The following is a 25,551-nucleotide window of genomic DNA, read 5'->3' as shown; positions in this document are numbered from 1 at the left end:
CATGTCTCAACCCCAAGCAGCACTCAGAGGAGTGTATCTGTTTCAACCACTGCCCAGCTGACCTCAATTCCAGACTGCAGTCACAGGCACACAGAGAACTTATTTATGCGCTCTTGCCAAGAGGCTTTTTCTTGTTTTCCTCCAAGTCCGAATTTACAATGAAGTTCCTGGGCTGTAACACTGATCCACTACTGGTGTTCAGAACCTGGGATGAACCATCTTTGCTGTAATGTGCAGCACCAGAGCAAGATGACATTTTTGAATGTCAGAAGAATAGGGAAGTTTTGGCTGTAGACATTGTTAGAAAAGTTTTGAGGTTTAAAATTAAAGAGCTAAAGAAACATGCAAGATTTAAACAGTCTCAGCATACATGGTATAAAAAGAATCTGAGGTGAATGACACTCAGGTCACAGGTTTTTGCACTAGGATTTTCTGTGCTGAATCAAAATGTAAAGAACACGTTATGTTTGCAGATATACAGCTGTAACAGCCATAACCATTCAATTATGGACAACAAGTAAGGGATTTAGATCACTGGCAAAATGAGGGAATGTGTCCGGAAGATCCAGCATTCAGGTGTGGCCCTCACAGCTCTCAGTTGCTAACAATACTAAGAGTCAGAGATTTATGGCAGGCTTTTTTGAGTTCCATTTTATATAAGGGAATTAAAACAATCCATTAGCAACAACTGGCAGAAATGTAATGAGATGTAATCAGCCTCAACGAAACAACCTGAACCATGCCTGCTCCTGCATTTGACAGAGCAGATTTTCCTGGGGCAGATAAAGGTAACCTTTGCTCAGTAGTGTTGCCTATATTTGGATGCACAAAGCTGTGTTGGCTCAGAACTTGTCAAGACTTGTAGACTTGCAGAAGAGTTTCCTTGGACTTGGTCCCTGGGCTGGCTGGAGATGTAGATGAAGACTTGGAAGCAAAGGAAGGAGAGCAGTTAGATCAGACTTGCTGAACGGGACAGGCTGTCCAGCACCAGTCTCTACAGAGACACAGATCTCTTCTTCCCCTTCCCTCCTTGCATAAACACAGTAAATTGCACTGGGAATTACAGCTTATTCTTTGAACCAAAACACGGGCTGCATGTTTAACGGCTTACCATGGTTGCAACTCTTTTTGCTTATTCCTAAGCACACTGCAGTTGTTCTTGGATGTTCAGATCTCATTCTTTGTGTTCTTGTTTGAAAAAGGACATTCCAGCCTTCTGTAACCACCTCCCAGCTGTGATTAACATTAGTGCCTGGAGAGTGCTAGAGACTGTGCAGCACAGACTGGCCTGAGTGGTGGAACAGAAATACCTTTGCAGATCAGGGCCTTTTGCTGACACCAGGAGGGCAGCAAAACAAGACCAGTCCTCATTCACCTCAAGACAATTTATTCCTGGCACAGGTTGCTTTTCTCTGAACAAGCGTTTTCCAAAATTATCTTTGCATAATGATCAACACAGAGATGAAACAACTGAGGAGGAACAGAACAACCTGAATCCCTCAGTGATGTGCACATCAAACTTGAGAAACTGGAGCAGTTGTTGCATCTCTATAAATTCAGAAGGCTCCTACCACAAGAAATAAGAACCTAACTCATTAAAGCAATTTTATTTAACTATTTAGAGGAAAACTTTCATATCATGAGTAGAAATACTAGAGTTCAATGTTGTTAAAAAGAAGTCAAGATGATGGGCTCTCTGTGCAAGCACAGCAGTGTCTGATGGAGAGGGGAAGAGAGGGCTTTCATAATATAATGCCTTTCAAATAAAAATATTAAATGCTACTTAAATGGAATACATGTCATCATTTTTTATACAGTCAAGAGAATAAAAAAACAAAAAAATAAGCGCAATTTAAAGAACGCAACCTACAATGGAATAACTTTATTTGCAGCAGAGACAGAATAAGACTGCTTTTATGAAAATTACAAAGAAACATGATACAACAAAAATAGGGTGTGGGGAATTTCCCACTAAGATTAAAAATGAAAAACAAAAAAAGAGTTCACTTTTTGAACACCATTATTATTCAAACACATATGAAGTTTCAACCTAGTTTTTTATACATGGGAAACACTGTTAAACTGAATCTTCAAGAGTGAGAAGGCACCATGAACTGTTGGTTGATACCTTTAATGCACACTCAAGAAAGAAGAAATGATCTGGCATGATGCAAAAATTCATTAAGTGTTTATATATATTCATATCTCTTTTCGTAAAAAAAAAAAAAAAAGCGGCAACAAGTCATTACTTCAGTGCCAAATGTACTCGTGTCTGGCTGACTCGCTCATGAGGACGATTTCTCTCTTAGACCTGTGTGGCATTTCTGTACAGTGGTGGAAGTGGGTGATTTTGTGTTGTTGCCTTTCATATTAGATTGGTAAATCAAGCATTTTCTAGGTTCTGAGAAGCCAATCCTATGAAGTATTCCTAGCTTCTATGCAAACGGAATAATTAAATGCACTGTCTAGAATGAAATACTCATCTGTACGGCGTGGCATTCCCACCGGATTCAGTTTGATATGTAATGTCTTGTAGCAGATGTTATAACAAAAATAACTTTTGCTTTTTGATTTACCTCACTGAGGCCATTAATGCTGTTCCTATAGTTGGTTTTCTGGAGTCGGATGACACTTTGCTGTCCAAAATGAGTTTGAACCTTAACCCTCCAGAGTTTGTTCACTTTGTTGCTTATATTATTGCACTAGCTACTAAAGTCTTATATCTTCCTATATAAATCTAATTGATCAGAGTGCAGATTCTGTATTTAGATAATGAACTGTATGAAATAAATAAAATAAGGGGATTTTCTGGTAAGAGTTGCTGATATGTTGAATACCTTAATTATTTTCAAAGTAAACAGTTTTGGTGTATATTCTTAAAAACCTATGGTGATTCAGCATAAAAGCCTTGACATAATACTTAAAGAATGGATTTGTTCTCCTTCTCAAAAATGCATCAAAGAATTGTTTTAAATACAGAATCTGTGAGGCTTCCTACAAATTCATCTAAGTCGTAATACAAACACAGTTTGTAACTTGGTAATATAGAAAGTTCTCTAGTGTCCATTGAAGTAAGGTCCCCAAAATGCAGTCTGTTTTGTTTCTGAATGGCAAAACATTAAGCGGTTCCACTGGCTGAGTAGGAGAACTGAGGAAAATGAGGTCTTCTCTCGTTATCTACACAATCCATGCTGTCATCTGAAAGAGGAAAAAAAAAAACCCATCAGGTAACATTTGCTACCTTTATTTTTATTTTCAGCAAATCAACAATAAAACAATGCATGATAAAGAACTCACTGTGCTAAATTTCTGGCAATTGCTATTTGAGAGCATCAGACATGCTCAGTTATCACAAAAATACAGTATTTTGATGGGACATTAGCCCATGCTCAACTGACTGCTTGCATATACACAGTAAAAATGGAAATGGACATGAGCTAAACATTATTATCAATGATTTCCAGTGGGAATGTGCAGACTTGGAAAAGATAAATAATTTCATTAAACAGGTTTTTCATTTCCAAAACTGGAAAGATGTGAGAAGTTTCACATCAATTTACCAACTTCTTGGTCAAATACATATGGAAAACCCTCAAGTTTAAACTGATACTTTTTCATATGGCCTGAAGAGACCCATCATAGCAAATTATTTCTGGTGGTGTGGAGAACACAGTGGGAAACATTTCGAAAAGCTTTACCTTGGTCAGGAGGAGTGATTGTTATCATCTGTGCTGTAAATTCTTCATCAAAATATCTTGTATCTGTTTCAGATGTAACTTGTGGCTTGAATGGAGGTACAAGCTAAGGAAAGAAAAAAAGTGTCCGTTTACAGATTCTTGCAATGCTGCTTGAAAGAAGTAGAATTTGACATAAACTACAGTGCCTTTTTCTACATTCCTAAAATGCCTAAAAAACACCAGTTCACAAAGAAGGAAGCACATACAGTAAAAAATACTTACTTAGGTATGCACTTACTATTTATGGGCCATTTAAGGCATTTTTCCCTAGGATTTAACTGCACAAAGAAAACTTAGAATCCTAAAATTTCTTCAAGTAATAACATGCTGACCAATGTTTAAAAATAACACATACTAGTTCCCCACATAATTATATGGAAATTGTCAACCTCATCTAGTCAGATTTATGCTTAAGGAGGATAAAATGAGTAAGAAAGATGCTTAGTGATATGAAATTTATCAGCTAACCCCGTGTATCACCACAAAGGTAACATTCACCAAAAAGTTTCAGCTACAGTGCTATTGTGCCCATGCAGCTCACACTGGAGGTCTGACCAACCCAGCAGAATCTAGGCCAAGGCAGCAGCCACACTAAGCTTTAATTAATACTCCTGGTCCCCAAAAACAGTTTGATGTCAACTCTGAATTTCCGAGAACCTGGAGTGCTTACAAAAACCTGAGCCCAGTCAGCAGCGAACATCCTTTTCTTGCTACACCAGGAGCTGCACTCGTTGGGGTTTATTCCTGAGACTCACTTGGGCAGACAGGCTGGAAATCATCCATGTGTACCTAGGCAGGCTCTGGCAAGAGCAGCTCCAGATGGAGCAGAGCAGCCTGACTGGGGCTGGAGGAGGAGCGCGCCTGGGAAGCGGGATGGGGAGCTGGCTGCATACAGATGCACACACTTGGAACATGGACAACTCTGGAGGGCACCGGAGCTGGGATTCAGACCTTGCTCACCTTCTCCTGCACGGGGGGGCAGAGGCAGGATGTGAACAGGGCTCTGAGCCCTCCCAAGCACAGGAACAGTGCCAGGATCCCACTCGCCCACCACCGGGGTTACGCATGGCCATCTTTTAATAGCACACAGCCACACCAGGCAGCAATTTAGGAGCGTGACTGAGGAAGTGTCAAGCTTCCAATCCAAAACTGCAGGGAGAGGTTTAGCAAGGTGGATGGTAAATTGCTCCAACTGGAATTATGCAGTGACCCCAAGACATGCACTTCTGCATTTCTACAAACATGAACGACACTACACTGACAGAAATCGCTACCTGGAAAACATCAGCAAATCTTGAATACACAAAACACCTCCTCCCCACCCCTGACTTTGCCTCCTGCTTGGATGTGAAGAATCATTTGTTTGTCAACTTTCAAGCTCCCTATCACCAGGACGGTCTTTCTGATCTGTTTTGAGAGCACCTAGCAGTGTCCTGTCTTATAAACAGCAATCCAATCAAATGCGTTCATTTTCAATGTAAAGACTGTAAGAAACGTAATGTATACATATGGCAGTGTTCCCACATGCAAAGAAGCATTTACTGTTTAAAATCAATCTTTAAAAATTTAAAGCATAAAAGCTCTGTTTATTATAAAAGAGCACAATTATAGTATATATTCATCATCTTTTTTTCCCAATTACATTCAGAATTCTCTGTGCCCAAGAATGGCTTAAAGCAGCTGGGTACATTACCCTTACAAAAAAATATGAGGTCCTTAGAAGTGGTATTTATGTCCTGCATTTAAAAAGGAAAAGGAAATAGGATATCCCAAAGTCAGGAGTTACTCTGAGCCTTCAAGTCCCCTGAAGCTATTGAAGAGGGAATGCTTTACATTATAATGTTAATAACACCTCTCAATCAAATCACACCAACATATTACATATAAAAGCCCTGTGGAGCAGGGAGATTCTTCCTCATGTAATTCTATCCTCTCTCTCCTTGCAGCAGTTTCTGCCTACTTCCCAAAGCAACCCTGGGTTTGACAGGCTGTGCATGTGTGTGTAGCTCTATCTGTCCTTTTAAGCTAATGGTGGTTTTGGCACTCACAGTGCCCCCAGTTGCTCTGCTTGCTGTGCACAGCTCGGAGTGATTTAGGACTTGGGCACTGCAGCAGCCACCTGAACTGAGCACATTGGAGTGACTCGGAGCAGCAATCCCTAGCCAGCACACATGTGGAATGGGCTAGCGCTGCCTGTATCATTTTCCTTTTTATTTTAGTATCTGTTAAAAGCAATTGGAGACAGATTATGATGCACCCACCAGACATCTTTTCCCCCTAGCTGTCAAATTCTGAGCACTAAAGCTGGAAACAGAGGGGAAGCCGCAAAAAGCTCCAACACTGGCTTTAACAAGCAAATATGTCGCTTTACTGAAAAGCTGTCACTGCAATAGCTCTGCAGTTCAACTGGCAGGGAGGTGCCACCTGTAGCCTCCCACGGCTGCAGACCAGCATTGGTACCCACAGGCTCATGCTGGTTTAAGAGAGAAAAAGGACCAGAAAAAAGCCCCCATGTGATTAAAATCTCTTTGCATATGTTTTGCTTGTGGGTGGGCAAACTACTGCAAATTAAACTGCACCTTCTCTGCACCAGAGACAGACTGCAAGCTTCAAAGTGAGCCTAATAAACATTTTAAATTTGGGGGACAACCCCAGTTATTCAAAGCTCCTTATAATTTAAAGCAAAGCTATGCTTCCAAAAAGTTTAATTACAAAGCAAGCATTCTGGATTACCCAAGCCCGTACTCATACACATAACCCAGCATTACTGGAGATGGTGGGGAACCAAGCTTAGCACACAAACACCTCTCGGCAGCTGACGAAATGCAGCTTCAATCCACGGGACTGCACTTCAGGTAAATGCTGCAAGACCCTCTTTGGACCACCAGAGTATAGGCAGCAACTACTCACAGGCTCTCCATCTGCACAGCATGCCTACCTCAGATGCAAACATTAATGGGACACGAGAAAGGCCAGGATCTAGACTCCTTGGATAGGCCAAGGTCAGGATTAGTCTCAATTAGCACATGGTTTGCTCTAGAAGATGCAAGTATTTGGAATTTCCTGCTAGTTTTCAGAATAATCTGAATCATTACCACTATGGAAGATTTTATGAAGGCTTTTTGAGTCCTATGGCGAAATAAAACATTGCCTCCAGCTTGTGTGATTTCTCTTCTGTTCAGGGAAGTGGTGCTACTATGAAATCACAAATAGCTTTACTCAAAATATTTGAGCCCACTGTCAGCTTTTTACCTTCAACTGCATAAAACCAGCAAACCCTCAAGCATTCAGATTGTCAACTGGGTGAAAATGGGGACAACTTCCTGTTTAGAATAGGAATTCAGATCTGCTTTTCACATTAAACTGATTAAACTCCATGGAACCTTCTCCTGCCCTCATGACTGCATGCAGCTCTCCCCTCAAGGGATGCTTTGAAAGGACTGAGATCTTAATGTCTTATCCACACTTTCAAGGCACAAAAACTTGTTTTATGATTTTTCAGTTCTTTTAGCCACACAGATCTGTGAGGAAGTGAAAGAAGAGAAGGAAACAGAGCCCTCTCTGTAGCTGTATACAGGCACTGGACAATGCTCCCACTGCAATATGGAAACTCAGAATCTGTCAAGTTTCTTACCTGCTCCCACCAACTGGAGGGACAACCAAACTGTATTTAGAGATCAAATGAGATCTGATACCATGAGGGACTGCTGGGGGAAGGAGGGAAATCAGGAAAGGCTGGGATTGTGTGAGATCATGTGGGACCAGTAGATGGGAGCCTTGAATCAGCAGACCCACATTTGGCTGCATTTCATGAGTGTTATGAAAATGTGGTTGTTGAGAATTGAACGTGAGAGGACAACAGCACACCATCCTTAGAGCACAAAGCAGGGCATCCTGGAGGTGTGAAATAGTTACCTGAGAAGGAAGGGGCACTGAGGCACAGACAACTGAGGAAACACATTCTTACACGAAGGGCTGGGCTCTTTGACTTCAGTGGCTCCCACTGAAAAGCCAACAAACCCAGTGGATCACAAAGAAAACCCATGAGAAATACCATGAAGTGCTGACACTTCATAGCAGTCCTTTGCCACACACAAAAAATAGTATTAGGCTTGGATTGATCTAAGAGTCCACACTTGTCTGGACTTGTCTTGAATGCTGACAACATTAGATTGAAAAGGCAGGAAAAATGCAATGGGAAAGAAGAGCCTGTCTTCTACTACTCCCTCTAGGATGTCTGGCTTCAGATGCTCAGGAGCCAGCAGGAACTCTGGGCTTGCAAGGGATGTGTCAGTCAACACAAGAAATGGCAGCAAGAGTTCATAGGAAAAGCCATTTTAAAAGCTTATATACTCTCTAAATTTGGAAGCTATTTTGATTACATCCTATTTATTCAGCCATAAAACCATGTATCTCATTAAGAGATACTCCTATCATTGCAAAGTAAAAATCCAGAAGTAATCTGATTACAGTATATTAAGTTGTTGCTAAAAACAACTACAAACCTTTTCTGTGGAGGGTTTCTGTGTACCTTTAGAGAGCAACAAAATCTGAAACATTTGATACATCCAGAGCTACAATTCACCTTGGGAGAACAGTTGTATAAATACCTTTTTCTCGTATACATCTTGCCAAACAATGCCAGCAAAGAATTTGTGCTGCATGATTTCCTTGGCATCATCAGGACCGCCACCTAACCTGTAGGAGGCAAAATAAGTAATTAAGTGTTTGAGTACAGTTATTTTTTCCAATACAATTTTTATTGCAGTGTACTGAAGAAATTCTGAGTTTATATAATGCATTTGGGAGCAGTTCTAGCATTTGCTGTGTGTTTGGTTTTTTGTGCAAGGCCTATTTTAGGCTTCAACACAGTTCCACTAAAAGATTTAAAAACAGGCTAACAAACAGAATTAGAAAAAATGTCTCTGTTAGACAAAGAAAAAAAAAGGCACAGTTCAAAAACCTGTCCTGTCCTGGGGACCAGAGCAGATCCTGTTAAGTAAAAGGTCTCAGCCACACACCCTTCTCTCTACATTAACATGCAACTACCCCTTAATAGTCTTCTACAGCACAGTGATGCCAGCAGTAAAACCGAATTTGAAGTGAAAGAGAGACAAGGCTTTTTAAGGCAAACTGATTTATGCAACCTGATTTAAATTTCCATTAAAGAAAACAGTTGACAACTGCAGTGATAATATCACAGCATATGCAAATCTTTCCTCTTCCTTGGCTTCAGGAAAGCACAAAGGGTGTTTTATTGACTTGAGGTATATCAAGATAAAGCACTTTTATTCCAAAATAAAACTGTCCACACAGCTTATAGATGCAATCAGTTTAGCTGCAGTGTTGAGCTAACTGATGCTTAAATTTTGCTGTGGAGGTTAAAATGTTCTCTGAAAGACTGAACCACATCTGCAAGCAAAGGCAGGCATTGAGAAAACAAAACAGATACTGGGTAATCAGCAGGAGACTCAGGTAACAAGGTTAAAACAACGCTCAGGTGTTACCATGTTCACCTAGGCTGATCTCTAGGATCTGCCTGTTCTCCCATGCTTGGTGCCACTGGCAAACTGAGATCCTCACCCCATTTCAAGAGCTGGAAGCAATGACTCTACAAGACCCAGGCTAGAGTTATACTGTTACAGACATCAGGGAAAAGGCCTGTTCTCTGGGCCTGAAGCCAAGACCTGGCCAGGCCGCATCCACTGCTGCACAACATCTGGCCCTGAATGTCCTCTGGGCCACCTGTGGTAACTCCATGCCCCAGTTCATGATTATCTGGGGATAGAGGGGAGGGGTTTGGTTCAAAATACCAGAGAAAATATGAAGGCTTTGCTAAAAGCCATTGAAGTGGTATTTTTACAACTTGAGACTGCATGCTCTGGAATGCAGCATGAAAGCACAATACTGTTGGGACAGCACTGGATGACAGTTCAGCGTGGAAAAGTCAAATACTGCAACACTTTGTTCTCAGTGCTCAGTGAGAATGGATCCTGATGCATTCAACCCCTCGGCCATGCCTGAGCACCATCTGCAGACAAGGCAAGCTGGCAGAGGCCACAGCTGTACCAGAGACACTGCAGCACAGGCGTCCGACAGTCCAGGGGCTGTGCTTGCTTCCTTGCCCTCTTCCATTACAGTGCCACAGTGACCTAAGGGGTTTGCTCCTTATCATCCTTTAGGAAATGTGCAGTGGAACAGCTCCCCAGCTTTCCAGCACCTGGGTGACTCTCTCCTCCCCAGGTAAGCTCTAAGACCAACCCAAGTCCACCCTAGAGCCCCAGGGGCCAAACCAAGCTGGATGAGGGCTCTCCCATCTGCCTGGCAGCACTTTCTACAGCTGCAGAGCAGCCTGGAACAGAGACAAACTCCAGGGCAGCCTGGGATCAGAAACAAACTCTGTGAGTAATCATTTCTCGGCTGGCTCCCTCCAGGTGTAGTGGCTTTGCCAAGTCTCTGCCAGACTCCTTGTTGCTTCCACAGCACTATGATGATGGCTGATGATGAGGGTGGAGTCAATCCTCTTTATCCACAGATGTCAACAGACTGCACAGGAGTGCAGCAGTGACTCTGAGCTAAGAAGCACCTGAGTGGTGTTCTGCAGAAGCAGGCAGGAAGGCTGGCTGGCTGCAGCCATGTATGAGTGATTTACAGAATATGTTACCTAATACGAGCCTGTGTTCCATGAAGGGCAAACACATATTCAGGGAAATGCCAAGAAAGACTCCAGATGTTTTACTTACCTTTTAAAAATTACACAATTCCAGTCAAAGTGAATGGTGAAACAACACAAACCTTGTGTTTTGGATATGGATTTATTCCAAAATACAGTTTTGTTTTCCAGAATTATTACGAAAGGTCCGTCTCAAGGACAACACAATTAAATTGGCAACTAGCACAAAAATCATGGTTAAGAACCGGTGAGAATGTAAAGAGCAGCAGGTTTGTCTTTCATATGGACATGCAATAAATGAAGTAAAATGTAGCAGAAATAAGAGCTCTGAAGAGATTCCTGGATAATAAAGTTAAATTCTGCACATTTAAGTCCTCAGATAGAACCAAAAATAGTATATATAGGGCTTGAAAAGCAAAAGCTACAGAAATTTCAGTATAAAAAGGAATAGAACAGAAAGCACAGAGGCCAAAAAGCAGTAAAAAAAAAAAAAAAAAAAAAACAAGAGAAAACATCCCTCAAAACCTAACCAGCAAACAATTCTGGTTATTCATTCAACTTCTATCTACACTTGAGAGACTTTCTTATTTTAGTTAAATCCAAAAGTGAAAATTATTAATAAAGTGCAACATCAATATTAAAATGAAATTATTTTCACATTTTAAATTTTTATGAAACTGCATATTGCTTTTAAGTCCCTTTAAGCGTTTAATGACAAATGTCTGTGCTCCATAAACTGGGGGCAATAAGCTATCATTCCACAGATGTATCATATAGAAATATTTTTTTAAATTTGCTGTACTGTATTTTTAACATATGTATATGAATATAGTCTGTAAACACATAGGAAGATTGCAATTAGTGGATCACATGGAAAATAATGTATCTCTATTTGCCCACGTAGAAATAAACAGTGCTCAGCTGCCAGGTCCATTCCAGCTCTTTAAAAAGAAACCTGCACACTTCTAGTTTTCAGCCCTGTCTTCACATGATTTCTCTGAGTCAGCCCTGCCCCCAAACCTGATTCTACAATGGCACAAACATCCCCACCAGGCTCAAGAACAGCCCAGCAAAGACTGTTGGTGTTCACCAGCTCCAAGCACACAGACTCTTATTTCTCCTTCTCTGATACAGTCAAGATGGGACACCAGTAGCTTATTTTACTCCAGCCCTTACCTTCAGAGGCTTCTAATAGCCACAGGGAGGATTTGGGAGCTGTGTCCACATCAATTTCCTGTGACTGGCACTATCAGCACAGAGAAGCTGTCTTTGGCTTTGAGAACAGCAAGATCTGAATATTCCAGATTTGGAAGGAAAAGGCCAAATTCTTCCCAAAGCCCTGTACCCAGAGTCTTTGGGTGTTTTCCTGCTCAGAGATTAAAACTTTTGGAAAGCCTAATGCAGCTAAGTCCCAGCTCTTTGCTGAGCTTTACTTCCCCACTTCTTCATTAACCACATGCATGTGACACAAACATGGTAGATCCAAAAAGCACTGAAAATGCTCCCACTTTGCAACACCAGTAATCGAGAGGAGTCATGTCTGAGGTTGGTGAAGCTTGGGAAGTCTCTAAAATAGTGATTTCTGGAAAGCTGAGAGAAAAAAATCTTTAAACTTGCCTTTTATGTTTTTCTCAGCTTCAATTTAGATCTCTGTGGGAGAACTGTTTGAGTGTGTCTAAATTGCTGTGGACAGAACTGATTCAGACTAAAATTATCATACACAACAGCTAAATCTCAGCCTGTCTCAAAGCACCTGGTGCAACATGAAGACATGAGCATTTTGCACTTCAGCTGATACACAGGACCCTGAAGCTGTCTGGAGGCAGAAGCACTTTCCTACTCAAGGCACACACGTTTCAGAGCAAACACAAGTCAATTGTCATGTGTGGCTCCAAAACTCTGCATGGCCACAAGGTACCCAAATGTGCTGTCCAAGAGGACCAGCTCCTCAAGGTTACCTCCTCTGCTGGCCACCAGCTAGCTGGGACCACCTCCAGGCCCCTGAAGTCCCCACAAGTGTCACTTCTAACTCTTCCAACGCCAGCAGTGGCTGTGAGGGCTGCAGACCTCCCTGTGCCTGAGAGCAAGGGTGCTCAAGAGCCACCTAACCTTCCTGTAGTAGAGCAGCTGAGAGGACACAGACACACAGCTTAACTACAAATCTCCTCCTTTCACTAGGGAAAAAACCAATGAGTTCAGTTTTCATACAAGTAAGGGTTTGATAGATTCTCACATTCCTGAACATCTGTGACCAACCTTTCATGTGGATATGGAAAGAACCATCATGGCTAGGGAAGAATGAAGTACCAGATCTCCATGTCACTGCAAAAACTGACCACGAGGGCCCAGGGAGCACCTTCAGCTCTTCAAAGCCTAAACTGCAACTCTATGAAGTCATCAGACCTTTGAATAGGTGTTTTTGAAAGGCTGCATCATCTTCTTCTCATTCTTGCTAAATGGCAATGGAATGGCAATGTCCAACAGCACCACAGAGGCAGGTGAAGCAACCTGTGACAAACCCCAGGCTGAACAACCCTGGCCTATGACAGGGACTGAGGCACGGAGTGAAATCCAATGATCAATATTCAGATTAAACCATCCTGAAGTTCTCTCAAGTTAAAAACCTGCCAAGATTCAGAGCTTGCAAGACACTGATTATAAACCCACCCAAGCATCTAAACTTAGCCCAGTTACATGGGGTGCTCTGATCCACGCCCACCTTCACAGGTTGCAGTCTCTGCAGCCAGAGGAAGAACAATAAAAGGTAAAAAATGTGTTGTTACATGTATGAAAAAATGCTCTGATTACCTTCTTTCATTTGATCCATGTCACAAAGCAGCGAAGGGGAATTTCAGGTCACATTAACAGGAAATATTTACAGAATAGATTTTTTCCTTCTTAGGAAAATTAGGGCTCACATTACAAGATTAATAAACTTCTATCAATCCCAAAAGAAACTTCAAAATTCCTTTTCTCTTACAAAATGGATTTCATATGACCAAATTTAGGAAATAGCCATGATTAAAAGCAGAATACAATTTATTGTTCTTCGCATTTTCTCCATATGCCTGGGAGTTTGAGACTGAAGTGGTATTACTGAACACAGTGTGCTAACACTGCTTCAGTATATCCAGCTCAGGTACAACAGGTCATTTTTAAGATTTAATTCACTGATACAGATCACAATTACCTAGCTCCCTGATATTTAACCTAAAGTATCCTTGACACTAAGCTTCATAATATCAACCTTTATTGCTGGGTTGGTTGTTTTTTTTGATGATTTTAGGGGAAGTGACCACATCTCCCAGTTTCCTTTTTCTCATGGTTTTGGCTGTCTCCTCCATCTCAATCTGAAGTTCATCCAAAGTTATGCTGCCAATTCTGACGCTTTCTGCCACAAACATTACAATGACACCAACTTCTGTCCACCACTGGGCACCAGAGGGCATTTCTGTTGAACTACACAGTGGCTCCCCAAAGCACAGACTATCACATTATTACATAACTTTTCAGCGAATGTATTTCAGTAGCTCTCTGGCTGTTTTGTGTCCATACGGCTCCATGAGCGCACTGTGAGTCAACTACCAAGTATGCCAGGCGCCCTCCCCAGCACCCAGACCACCCGAAAAAAGGAACATAACACTACAAGGGCAGGAGGCAGGACTTCTACCTCCAGTGCTTCCAGATCAGTTCTCCATGCTGCCTGAAATGTCCCAAAGTGCAGAGGATTTGCTGAACCTCAACTTCAGTTAAAGTTATGAGAACAGTGACTGGGGAGAAACCAGTATTTTAGAACAGTCCATGATCCAAAAAAGCTTGGGAAGCACCAGTGTAATTAGGCATAATTACAATAAGGCATGTGTGCAGGCTTGTCTAGTCAACAGATATTTCTATCAGCATCATGAAAATCATCTGTCCACTAGATCAGAGCAGCGCTGCTTCCAAGCCTGCAGAAGATACATGTGAAGAAGTGGCTATTTGTATAAAGTGAGCATATTGTAGAGTAATTATTGGCATGGGGAAAATCTCGTAATTAGAAACGAGTGGGCATTCTTTGTTTGTAAACAAATTGCATTTTGTTTCATCAGAGACGCTCCTTTAAGAACAAACTGCAGCAGATGCTGCCTGTGATCGCAGTGATTGAAAGGCCCCACCTGAATAAGCTATGAAAGGGTCACAATTGCTTTTAACCCAGTGCTTTACTGGACAGGAATGCCGCTGGCAGGGGCTGCAGCCAGGCTCGCAGAGCACAGAGCCTGGGGGCTGCTCATCAATTACACAACCTTCTCCTGGAGGTCCCCTCTGGGTTCAGGAGGGGGCGAAGCTGTTGCCACCTTGTACAGGGCTGGCCGTGTTCTGGGCGTGCCCCACTCTCCACAGCACCACCAAGATCAATCCTCCAACATTAAAAATGTGGACTTGCATTATGAGACCTCCCAACAGGATCTTCCATCAAAAATAGTGAAGGAAATAGCCCACAGTGATGACAGAAATCCTTGCTACAAGTATCCAGGTAGTGGCAATCCCATTTTCCTGCTATGTTCACACACATGCATGGAGACTAAACAAACACCAGAAAGTAAACCGGAATTCTCTGCTTGCACCTCACATGAAAGGTTTCCTATTTGGGGCCCATTAACAGTGGAGGGTTCAGGACAGGAGATCAGGGGCAGAGTCACAATATTATTTGTTTTAAAAATGTCTGGGTTGACAAAATGGCAGGTTTTTAAACTGATGTTTATCTCTGTGAAGGTCAACATCCTTTTTGGATCTTGTTCCATTTTCTGTTTGTTAGCCATTAGGGGCTTTTTTTGTTTTTGTTTTTTTTTTTTTTTTTTCTGTTTTTAAATCAAGGGTTATTTAAAAAAAATACAACAATAAAAGAAAAAAAAAACAAAAGGAGGAAATAGGAAAAGTCAATTGAGCACGGTATAAACTCCACCACAAACATGGTACAAACACCACCACCTACTGTCCAAAGCAGGATGCTAAATCATTGACACATACCTAGACAAAAATTCAGGAAAGGGACAGCAGTCTCAACTGCAACAGAAGGTAAAAGCATTTGGTGTAGAGCATCACAGCAGCCACTGGATTCATTACAACCAAAGGGAGGGTCAACTTGCTTTCTCCCGGGCTATAGTTTTGCTTTAATGGCAGCCACCATACTCTGTCAGCAACAAAGCTGCTTCATGTTGCTATTTACACTGTCAGCTCATATAAAAAGTTAAAAATAAATTAGTAGATCCATTTGCTGCATCTTGTTGGATAATCAATATGAATGGATTACAAATTAAATTACAATTTTGTCTCAAATACCTTAAAAAAAGTGCAACTATTAAGCAACAGCCTCACCTTTGCTTAGGATCTTTCTTCAGCAAACCTGACAGGAGGGATTTTGCTTCAGGTGACAATGTGCGTGGAAATCTGATCTCCTCCATAAGGATGAGTTCAAAGAGCTTTTCATGGTCCTGATTGTAGAAAGGGAGCCGGCCACACATCATTTCATACATCACAACTCCTAAACCCCACCAGTCCACTGCACGGCCGTAGTCGTTATCCTCCAGAACCTGCAGATTGTAAGAAAAAGGCTTCTGAAGATACACCCAAACCAGGCATGAACACAGAACCCAAGAAGCAAAATTTACCCCAGCAAGTCTATCTTTCACAATACAGCCAAATCTATCAGCAGAGTATTTGAAGAAGAACCATGTGAAAAGAACTGGAATCCATGCTCACCATCCTGGGTGAGCAGAGGGGGAAAAGGAGGCAGCAGGTATGTTACAGCAGCTTCCTTGTCTTCCTTCTCCCATTCTCTCTCACATTATGGTCATGATAAGCACAACCTTTGAAAGTCCAAAGGCCAAGAACTGTTCTCACATTACAGAGCTAGCTGTTAAACGCTCACTTATTCATCACAAACTGTTCCAAATGGGATCCAAGTTATTAGAAAAACACCAACCCACCAAGGAGACAGTACAGGGAGAAAAGGCCTTCAACCTGTTCCTTCACAAGCAAAAAGCCAAACATATCCATCATCTTATCAACCTGCAATCCAAAGGGGTGGCTCTGCACATCCTAAAAGACCACCCACAAATACTCAATGACTAATCTACATTAAACACTAAGAGCCAGAACAACACTTCTAACATTTGACCGGCTCTAAGGCTGTAAAATGGCAGCCAAATTGTCTGGAAACGTTTCCCCTCCAACCCTTTGCCCCGCTCCAAAGGCACTCCTGCTTCTGCTCAGAGGGCTGCAAACACAGGAACAGTCAGTGGGGTGGATTTCTGCCAGGTCTCACAGCAAAAGGAGCCCAGCACAGTTCATTCTTCCCTTCCCCTGGGTACTTCTACCTAGCAAAGCAGTGGCTGGTGCAGGGACTCAGGACCCCAGCAGCACTCTCCACCTCTCCTGCTTGGCTCCAGAGAAGCCCTGCCACAGTGCATTTCTGATCTTCTGCACAGTGGGTTGCTGAAGGGAGTGGGGAGTGTTTTGTGGCCTGTGCAGTGGATGCTACAAGGACTTCTCTAGACTTTGTGTCTCCTATGCAGTTGTCCGTAGCTGACACCATGATCTCATGTTCCAGACCCTGTCCTCAGGTTTTAGTTATGATCTTTACTCCTTGCACAGTCCTGCACTGAGCTGCTTAGTCTTGCTAAGTGCACAAACCACAACTGCACCACCATCCTGTTTCTTACTGGTCGGTGTCTGTGTGAGCTTTACATTCCTGAGATTCAGAATACTTAACATTCAAAATTAAAAAGGTAAAAGAGCCTAAGTCAGTGCAAGTTTAACAAAAGCAAGATCTTAATGTCTTACAAATCTTGATATAAAGGTTTTGCACATAAAAAAGAAGCATCGAGGCACTTCATGTAACAACTGTTTGCACTCTGCCTCTCTTTATTCACTAATTATTCCCCTTAATTATCTGAACGAGGGAGAGGGCCTGCAGTAAAAATCAAAAGGCTGCCAGGTATTAGATTACCCCACGTCGGTCTATTTACAGCATCCCCGGCCGTATGATTCACACCAAACGACAGCTGGCTGTGCAGCTGCCCCCTCCATGTACACGGCCGGCACAGCTGCCGCCGGCTGGGATTCCAGGAGCCGGGCCCGTCCTTCCCGAGGCACGGCAGCCCTCGGCTCACGGAGATTGTGTGACAATGCAGTTCCCGCTCTGAGTCACCCCGCTCAACCAGCGCTTCCTGTTCACACTCCCCTACACTTGGCTTGCCTAAAATAAAACACTCACACGGCCTCCGATTTGTATTTTTGTTTTTTAAACTGCTGCAAGAGATGCAATAGCAGAGACTGAAAGAAAAAGAAAACCACAGTGGCCTTTGTTGTGCACGTAGTTAATGTTACAGGTGCTTTTGAAATGCAGCAAACACTTCAGATGTTACTTTAAAAAGTGTATTAATACCCTGTGTTACAAACTATATTACTAACTACAACTATTTCCTTCATTCCATTAATTTTAAACAGAATATAAAATGCTTATTTCTTCAATGTTCTTCAGCACAATGAGTGTATCATCGTATTAGTGATTGTGTAGAAGAGAGCAATGGAGTGAGTATCAAAAATGCTCCGTAACAAAAAAAAGATATTGCACTCATCCATGATTTATTGCAAGACACTGGATAGCTGGGGAGCAGTAAAGTAACATGGTCATTTCACTTAAATTAAGGGATCATAATTTCTTAACGAGCAGCTCTAGACTGTTGTGAGATGGAATTCGAAAGAGAAGGCAGAACAGCTGTACACATCACAGCCATTGATGCATCTGACACATCAAAGTTGACATGGGTCAGTCACTGTCATCCATGCGTGAGATTCCAGTATGAACCTAAAAACAACGATGCAACAACTGTACAGACACACTGCTGTGCTGGACTCAAGTTACAAATGCAGACAGGAGCATCGACACCCCTGCTTTTAAGGATGTATGACCTTAAATGCACAGAAGATCACATGCACACAATTTCCAGATTTTTGCATGCTATCAACCAGATGACAAAAGCCTCCGCAGAATTTAACACTCCAACTCACAGATGGGATTTGCAAGTAAGGAAGAGAACTGAGTTAATCAAAAGGATTTGTCCTTCAGGGTTTTTGGATTAGCCAACTCATTATAAATATTAAAAAAGAAAAAATAATAGCAACTAACAGAATAGAAATAACAGCCCAGCTTCCTGCACAGGGAATCCCCACATTCCAAGTTAGGAAAAACCAAAACAATAAATATTTTTAGCACCCTCATAAAATCCTTGATGAGAAACTGAAGTTCAGCAATTGATTTTAAGAGGGAAGCAAAAATAAAAGGCATGTTTATGAATAATAAACACTCTGTCATGCTGCTAATTACTCTCTGCATCAGTAAATCTCAAATTGTGGTGCATGGACCCCAATTTAGATTCACTGAAGACTTCTGGTGATCCATGGAAAAGCTGGCAGTCATCATGAGACTGGCTCCACCTCTTTGCTGCAAGCTACTTCGACAGGTGCCCGTGTTCTTTATTATTACAAAGGACTGGAGGCCCTTGAAAGCAGCTGGGAGTTTATTAAAAAAAAAACAAACAAAAACCAAACAAAACCCAAGAGCACGCTGCCACCACTATGAAAGCAGGGAGCACAAAAGCGCTGATCAGCAAAGATATCAGCTCACAGAAGAAATATTCCTCCTCCACGCCGCTTTTCCATCTTTGTTACTTTTGCACAGTTCAGTTCAAGGCAGGTGTGCAAGGCTCAAGTCTCCCAACTCAGAGGAAAGCTGTGCCAACAATCCATAACCTGCCGGCAGCCCAAGGCTCGCTTCTGCGTGTGCTCCAAGCAGGATGGAAATGTAAATGCCACGGGAAGCAAAGCCCCACTGCAAGGGAAGCAGCCCTCATGCAAGGCACACCACCTTGGCTCGGGCTTCGTGCCCTACGAGTGCAGGAGTTTGCTTCCACACAGCTCGGAGGTGGGCCGAGAAACCAGCGTGTGCCTGCGGAGCACCAGCGTACACACGCCCCCTACAACCTGATCTCACTACTCAACTGCCCCTAACTCACTCCCAGCTGTAACACCACCTCTGTTGCACAACTCACAGTGCTTCCAGGAACAAACTTGCAAACACATATTTGCATTTTGCATTTGAAAAGGAAAACAAACAAACAAAAAAAAAATTGCATTAAAAAAATTCCCCAAAACATACTGTTTGGGAACTGAGATCCCCTGCCTGGATTTATTTCCTCTGAAACTGGAGTGCTCAAATCAACACTGAGAAATATCTTGTGCTTTTATAGTCATAAAACAGTCAGCACTTTTAATGCATGCCATGTTAAATAATGCAGAAAAAGCTTAGTCTGTCCTGTTTCTGAAAGCATGTCACCTTTAACTGTCCTAAAACAGTAAAAGAACTGGACAATACTTCTACTTCTTAAGTGAAGTCCTACTGATAGCCTTTCAACTAGGACAACACATAGCAAGCTGCAAAAAAAGGTAATCTATCATGAAATATCTGAAGTGATTAAAAGGGCTTTTTTTTCTAAATTGTGTACTTGATAAAAGAAACAAGCACTGTTCCAGTAAAATGTACGTATTCCGTCAAGTGGAAGAAACTACCCCGCCAAAAAATTACCATGTATCATTATGCTAAAGATGTGTTCCAGATCATTATGAATAAAGGAGTCTCAGGATGTGTAATTATATAACAGCAGTTAGTGCATGAGCACATCATGGCACAGGAATTATTCTGTACTCCTACTGCTACCATGGAAGGCACGTAAGAAGGCAATTTAACACAACCGCCAACATAAACATACCTCTGGTGCAAGATACTCTGGAGTGCCACAGAAAGTCTTCATTGTTGCTCCATCCTTGATGCCTTCTTTACATAGTCCAAAGTCTGTTATTTTTATGTGTCCATCTTTATCCAGCATAAGATTTTCCAGCTGGGAAGAAAAGCCAAATTAAAAGACAAGATTACCTGTAACATACAGTGATCCTGAGCAGGATAATCAAAGACATGAATTTTGCAGATCAGTTTTGAACCTCATCCTCACTGGGGTCAGAGCCAGAGCAGCTGCCACAGCATGTAAAATGTAAATATACATTTGTAACATTTTCCTCAGTCCTTTAGGGAACATTAAGTAACTAATTTGTAGTCTTCGGATAACCTACCATATATACAGAAAGAATGCAGAACATGAACATTGTATTTATGCTTCTACAATATCATCATCAATAGAAAACCAGTTCTTTAGAAAGTATATTAAATATTCCCCCTCACACAACTTCATCCCTGCTTTTACTCTGATTTTATTAAATAATCTGTACCAATAAGTAATAGCATAAAATAAATAAAACAGAAATCATATGCAAGGTTAAGGAACCGCTTCCAAAGAGACCCTTTAAATGAGAATCACTATATACACTTACTCAGCACATGGTATTCATCCCACCCTGAGCATCTGATTTTTGAGAAAGTCACCAGGTATTAGGACACTTTCCTCAGTGTATCAATAAAGTGCATTACAGGGGAATCACAGTGATATGGGAGACAAAATCCCAGCAGAGATCCCAAAATTACTCTGACATAGTCTGAGAACATTACAGAACATGCTTCATTTTAGACTGCCCCTAAATAAACTACCAGGATCCCTTCATCCTGTTCTGAAAACTCTTCTCAGGAAGAAAGAAAATGCTATTGTTGCATTTTCCTCAAGAATTTCTCAAGTTTGTTTGCCCTGAGATACCTTGTTTGGTTGGGGTTTCTTTTCCCCTTCTGTGCTCCCCAAACAAATGAGTAACTTGAAGCATAGGCAGTTTTCTAACTGCAAGCAGCTACTATGAAAATGATGTGAGCACACTGCAAGGAAGCACAACATCCATGCAGTGCGAACTTCCATCTCTCTGGTAAGACCAGGATTATGCTCCACCATGCAGAAGCACCAGCAAAGTTTTTCTCAGAACATAAGCAAGTGAAAATGAAACCCCTGTAGCCCAGTAACCCTTCACGTTCTCTGAAATGCTGCCAGAGCCACAATAAATGCCTTATGCAACTTCTTGGACTATCAAAGGGTTTAGACATCCTGTAAAGTCCAGCCCAACAGCTGCAACAACAGTTTGGATAAAGTTCAGTCAGGAAAGGATTTCTAATGGTTCAGGATCATTTGCTTTTTTTAAACAACAAACAAAAAGCCAAACCCAAAAAGCCTGAAAATTATTTTTCTACGTACCTTCAAATCTCTATAAACCACATTCTTCTCTGAATGCAGGTAATCCAGTGCTGAAACAATCTCAGCCCCATAAAACCGAGCTCGGTCTTCAGAGAAGACACGCTCTCTTGACAGATGGAAAAACAACTACAAGAACAGTAATTTGTTAACTTTAAATGTTTCTGAATTATGTCTTGCAGTTCATAAGCCATCCTGTTTGGAAGGTGCTATTAAATAAAAGAAAACCCCTTCCCACCCTCACCCAGCTGTGTTCCCAAATATGTTAAAAAGCAGCATAAATTAAATGATTAGATAATTATGTCTCATATTCAGAGATGCACACTGATAACTAGTTCATGTACTACAGTTTTACAAGTTCAGAAAATTATAAAACTATTTTTGACTGAACTACAATTACATATTAAAACTACAGCCTAATCCATGATTTAGAGCAATGTTAATATTCTAACTTTTCCTTCCTGACTGTAATAGCAGTCAGCAGTTTCTAATTCTGCCTCCAAGTATACTCACAATATTAATTTAAGTGTTAAAACTTGTCTGAGAACTAGAGCAACTAGAAAGCAACCTTGCCTTCTTGAACTTCTAAATGTCAGATTACAATATATTGCTGTCATGTAAAATATGAACCTATGCCCAAAACCTCTATGTTCTAAAAATGGAGTTGAAAAAATTAAGTCTTACGTCTTCATATTAGTTAACACCTGTGAACAGCTCTGTTTAATTGGGACAATTTGGATTAATTAGAATTGCAAAAATGGACCTTAGCTAAATTATGTCAAGCAAAATGAGTACTAGAACAGGAAAATCCTAAAGTATGAAACATTACTGTATTTCCCTTACCTCCCCTCCATTAGCATACTCCATAACAAAACACAAGCGATCGTGTGTCTGAAAGGAATACTTTAAGGCCTGAAACAGATTTAAACCAAAACTTAGAAGACAGATCATAGTGACAGTTAGAAAAGCATTTTTAATAGATTTTCAGAAGCAGACATGAAATTTTCTATTTTAGTGAACTTTTTGTCCTTATATCTTATATAATACTTGTATTTTCCTGTTAATCAAATTCCTTGCAGAAGCTATCATCGCCTAAAATGCTGTGAAACAAAGTCCTGGCCCATTAACAGGGACTCAAAGTGTACCAACAGTGACTGAAGTTTCCTCCTCTGGCCACAGGTTCAACTGACAGAAAAGAGGCCACAACCAAACCCTGGAGCACAAGGTTTACCACACTGACTACAAGACCTCTTATATGAAACATGCATTTTCACACACCAGCCCCCTGGCCTCTGCCCTGCTGCCTGCAACTGCTCCCTGCTGACAGCCTGCCAGGGGATTGGCCAACACTGGCAATGCCACTTTGTGAGCAATTCACAAAAACAGACCAGATGGAGGCTGTGATGCAGAGTCACAAGGTGCCTGTGCATAGTCCTGTCACATGTATTCCTGTGGCAAGAGTAACATCAACTTGTTTGCCATAGCATTAAGTTTTTTCATCACAGAATATGCTGAGTTGGAAGGGGCCCAAAAAGATCATCAAGTCCAACTCCTGGCCCTGCACAGGACCACCCCAAGAATCCCACCAGAGGCCCCAGACTGTTGTCCAAATTCTTCTTGAACTCTGTCAAGCTGGTGCTGTGACCACTTCCCTGGGGAGCCTATTCCAGAGCCCAACTACTCTCTGGGTAAGAACCTTTTCCTAGTACCCAAGCTAAACCCAGTCTTGTAGCTAACATCTCAAGACAGCCCTTGTTTTGGATATTAGGGTTTATAAAAGCATTAAAAAGAAAATACTGCATATGATATTTTTGTCTTCATTACAAAGGGTGGCACTTTTAAACCAGTCATATTGTTTCCGGAAAAATGAAGGACAAGGTTTTAGACACGTCAACATTATTGATTTTACTCAATACAGGCAATATTTACTTCTAGAGGTCATGCTTAAAAGGTCTGAGTTCTAGCTAAGCCCTTGTACCTGGCCAAATGAAACAACCAGGATCCTACACAGTCTTTTAGAAGCTTTAAGCAGTTGTAAACAATTCAGAGACAACTTGTAATAAATATTAGAAACAAAATCTTGAGATGGAACTTGGATATATGAACTCAGCCCAGAGAGACTGCTGGCACTGGAGGTCTAAAATGAGAGTATGGATTGACTTTACAATTCAAAAGGAAAGCAGCAGATAAAGCACAGTCCTGCTCTTCTCCTTCCCATTCCACATGCTCCTACCACTATCCTTCGGCTGGCATTACCAGTGCTCTGATTCCACTGGTGAGCTGTATCTGGGAGCTTAAAAAAACAACAAAGACAAAATCAAAGGTTTTTCTCCCCTGTATATCTTCCTGAATTTGTTTGCCACAAAACAGAATCACCCTGACCTCTGCTACAAGGGGGAGACCAAACAATTGAAGGGCAAGGAAAGCAGATACTCCTCTCAGAGACAGCAAGTCATTAAATGGGTGAGCCCTTATGTCAAACCACAGCCTGAAACAGTGTCTTCAACAGGTGCTAAGGACCTGCCTGCAAGAATCAGAAAACTTGAAAAAAGTACTTTCAATTATATACCCCTAAAATGGAAGGCTACAGAACTACACAGCCACTCTGTAAACACAGATCTCAGATGCATTAAGTAAGAAACAAAAAATAAGGAAAGCCTTGGTGGTGGTGATATCAAGTTGCAGTGTGCAGAGGCAGAAATGCTTACTGTTAGGAACGGGTGCCGAGAGTTCTGTAAAACCCGGTTTTCTGTCAGCGTGTGCGCTACTTCATCCTGAAACGCAAGCAGAAGGAAATCAGCAAAGCAATTCCCCAGATCAGGCGTCCATTTCAAACACTAACAGAGCAATTATTTACAACTACCCTGGGAATCCTTCCCATGACTTTGACAAAGGCTGTATCAAGGGTAAACCACATCCCAAAGTTTCCCATCTACTCACCTTTGCTACAATAACTTCCTTCTTCAGAATTTTCATAGCGTAATACCGTCCAGTTGCTTTTTCTTTAACTAAAATGACCTTTCCAAAAGTGCCTTTTCCCAGTAGCTTAAGGTATTCAAACTCATTCATGGTCTGTTAATGATACAGATAAAGAAGAAATTAATTACATGATCTAACAAGAAGTGTATTATTCTCAGACGAGAATTTCTCATTTATGTGAGAATGCATCACATATGTCGCACATGTGGGTTTTTTAATCCTTTTGTTTAGTAGAATTCAGGAGCAGAAATGATTCTTCCACAAAAATGAATGCCAGTGCATCCCAAAGATAATCAAACTATCTACAGAAAACCGTAAGCTTTCAATTAACTGAACACTCTGTTGCATGACTCAACACTGAACTGTACAAGTAACACTGAACATATTAATCCATAGCCATTCTGACCTCTTAGCCAGGGCAGACATTCATTAAAAGGCACATGCTGCTCTCATTCCAAGGATTAAACCCACACCTTTTTTTTTGATGTTCCCCACCTCTCCAGGAGACCAGTATTCTTGTGCTTCATTGAACAGTACCAAAAACCAGAGACAAAATGACTCCCTGTAAGGCCTCTATCTACTTGCTCAATGGGACTTTTGGAAGGGTTTTCCAGTGGTTCATGCACTCTGAGCTGGACACATGGGAGAAATACCAGCCAGATATTCTCATGAGGTCAAAACAACACACAACGCTTAATGGCAAACTTCAGAAAATCAGGCAACTTTGGCTAAAGGTTTACTACAACATCCAACCAACATAAAACACTTCTCACAGCATTAATACGGACCATTCACCTTAGCAAACTTTACATCCATTCATGGTAAGTTACTCAAAATATTCCAACAAGAGGGAATGAGGAGAAAAAGACAAAAGAGATCTCGAAAAGCACACACACAGCTACCAACTCCTGGGTTCCAGCTGTGTCCAGACAGAAACGCC

The 25,551-nt window shown here is 41.5% G+C and overlaps 1 protein-coding gene across 1 annotated transcript in view; it reads right to left on the bottom strand.

Annotated features, from left to right (window-relative positions):
• Positions 1-1,867: 1,867 nt before the first annotated feature.
• AKT1 (AKT serine/threonine kinase 1) overlaps positions 1,868-25,551 on the bottom strand; it is a 71,178-nt gene continuing 47,494 nt past the window's right edge. Inside the window, exons 5-13 of the mRNA XM_068192269.1 lie at positions 24,573-24,704; positions 24,341-24,406; positions 22,476-22,544; positions 21,636-21,761; positions 20,220-20,348; positions 15,766-15,980; positions 8,348-8,435; positions 3,699-3,801; positions 1,868-3,198 (exon numbers count right to left, since the gene is read on the bottom strand). Of these exons, the coding sequence (XP_068048370.1) occupies positions 3,119-3,198; positions 3,699-3,801; positions 8,348-8,435; positions 15,766-15,980; positions 20,220-20,348; positions 21,636-21,761; positions 22,476-22,544; positions 24,341-24,406; positions 24,573-24,704 (1,008 nt within the window). The 3' untranslated portion in view covers positions 1,868-3,118. The remainder of the gene's footprint in view (positions 3,199-3,698; positions 3,802-8,347; positions 8,436-15,765; positions 15,981-20,219; positions 20,349-21,635; positions 21,762-22,475; positions 22,545-24,340; positions 24,407-24,572; positions 24,705-25,551) is intronic.

This window comes from Anomalospiza imberbis, chromosome 6, assembly GCF_031753505.1.
Source record: "Anomalospiza imberbis isolate Cuckoo-Finch-1a 21T00152 chromosome 6, ASM3175350v1, whole genome shotgun sequence".
NCBI lineage: Eukaryota > Metazoa > Chordata > Aves > Passeriformes > Viduidae > Anomalospiza > Anomalospiza imberbis.
The sequence above is the reverse complement of the archived record's forward strand: the minus strand, read 5'-3'. Positions and strand labels throughout refer to the sequence as shown.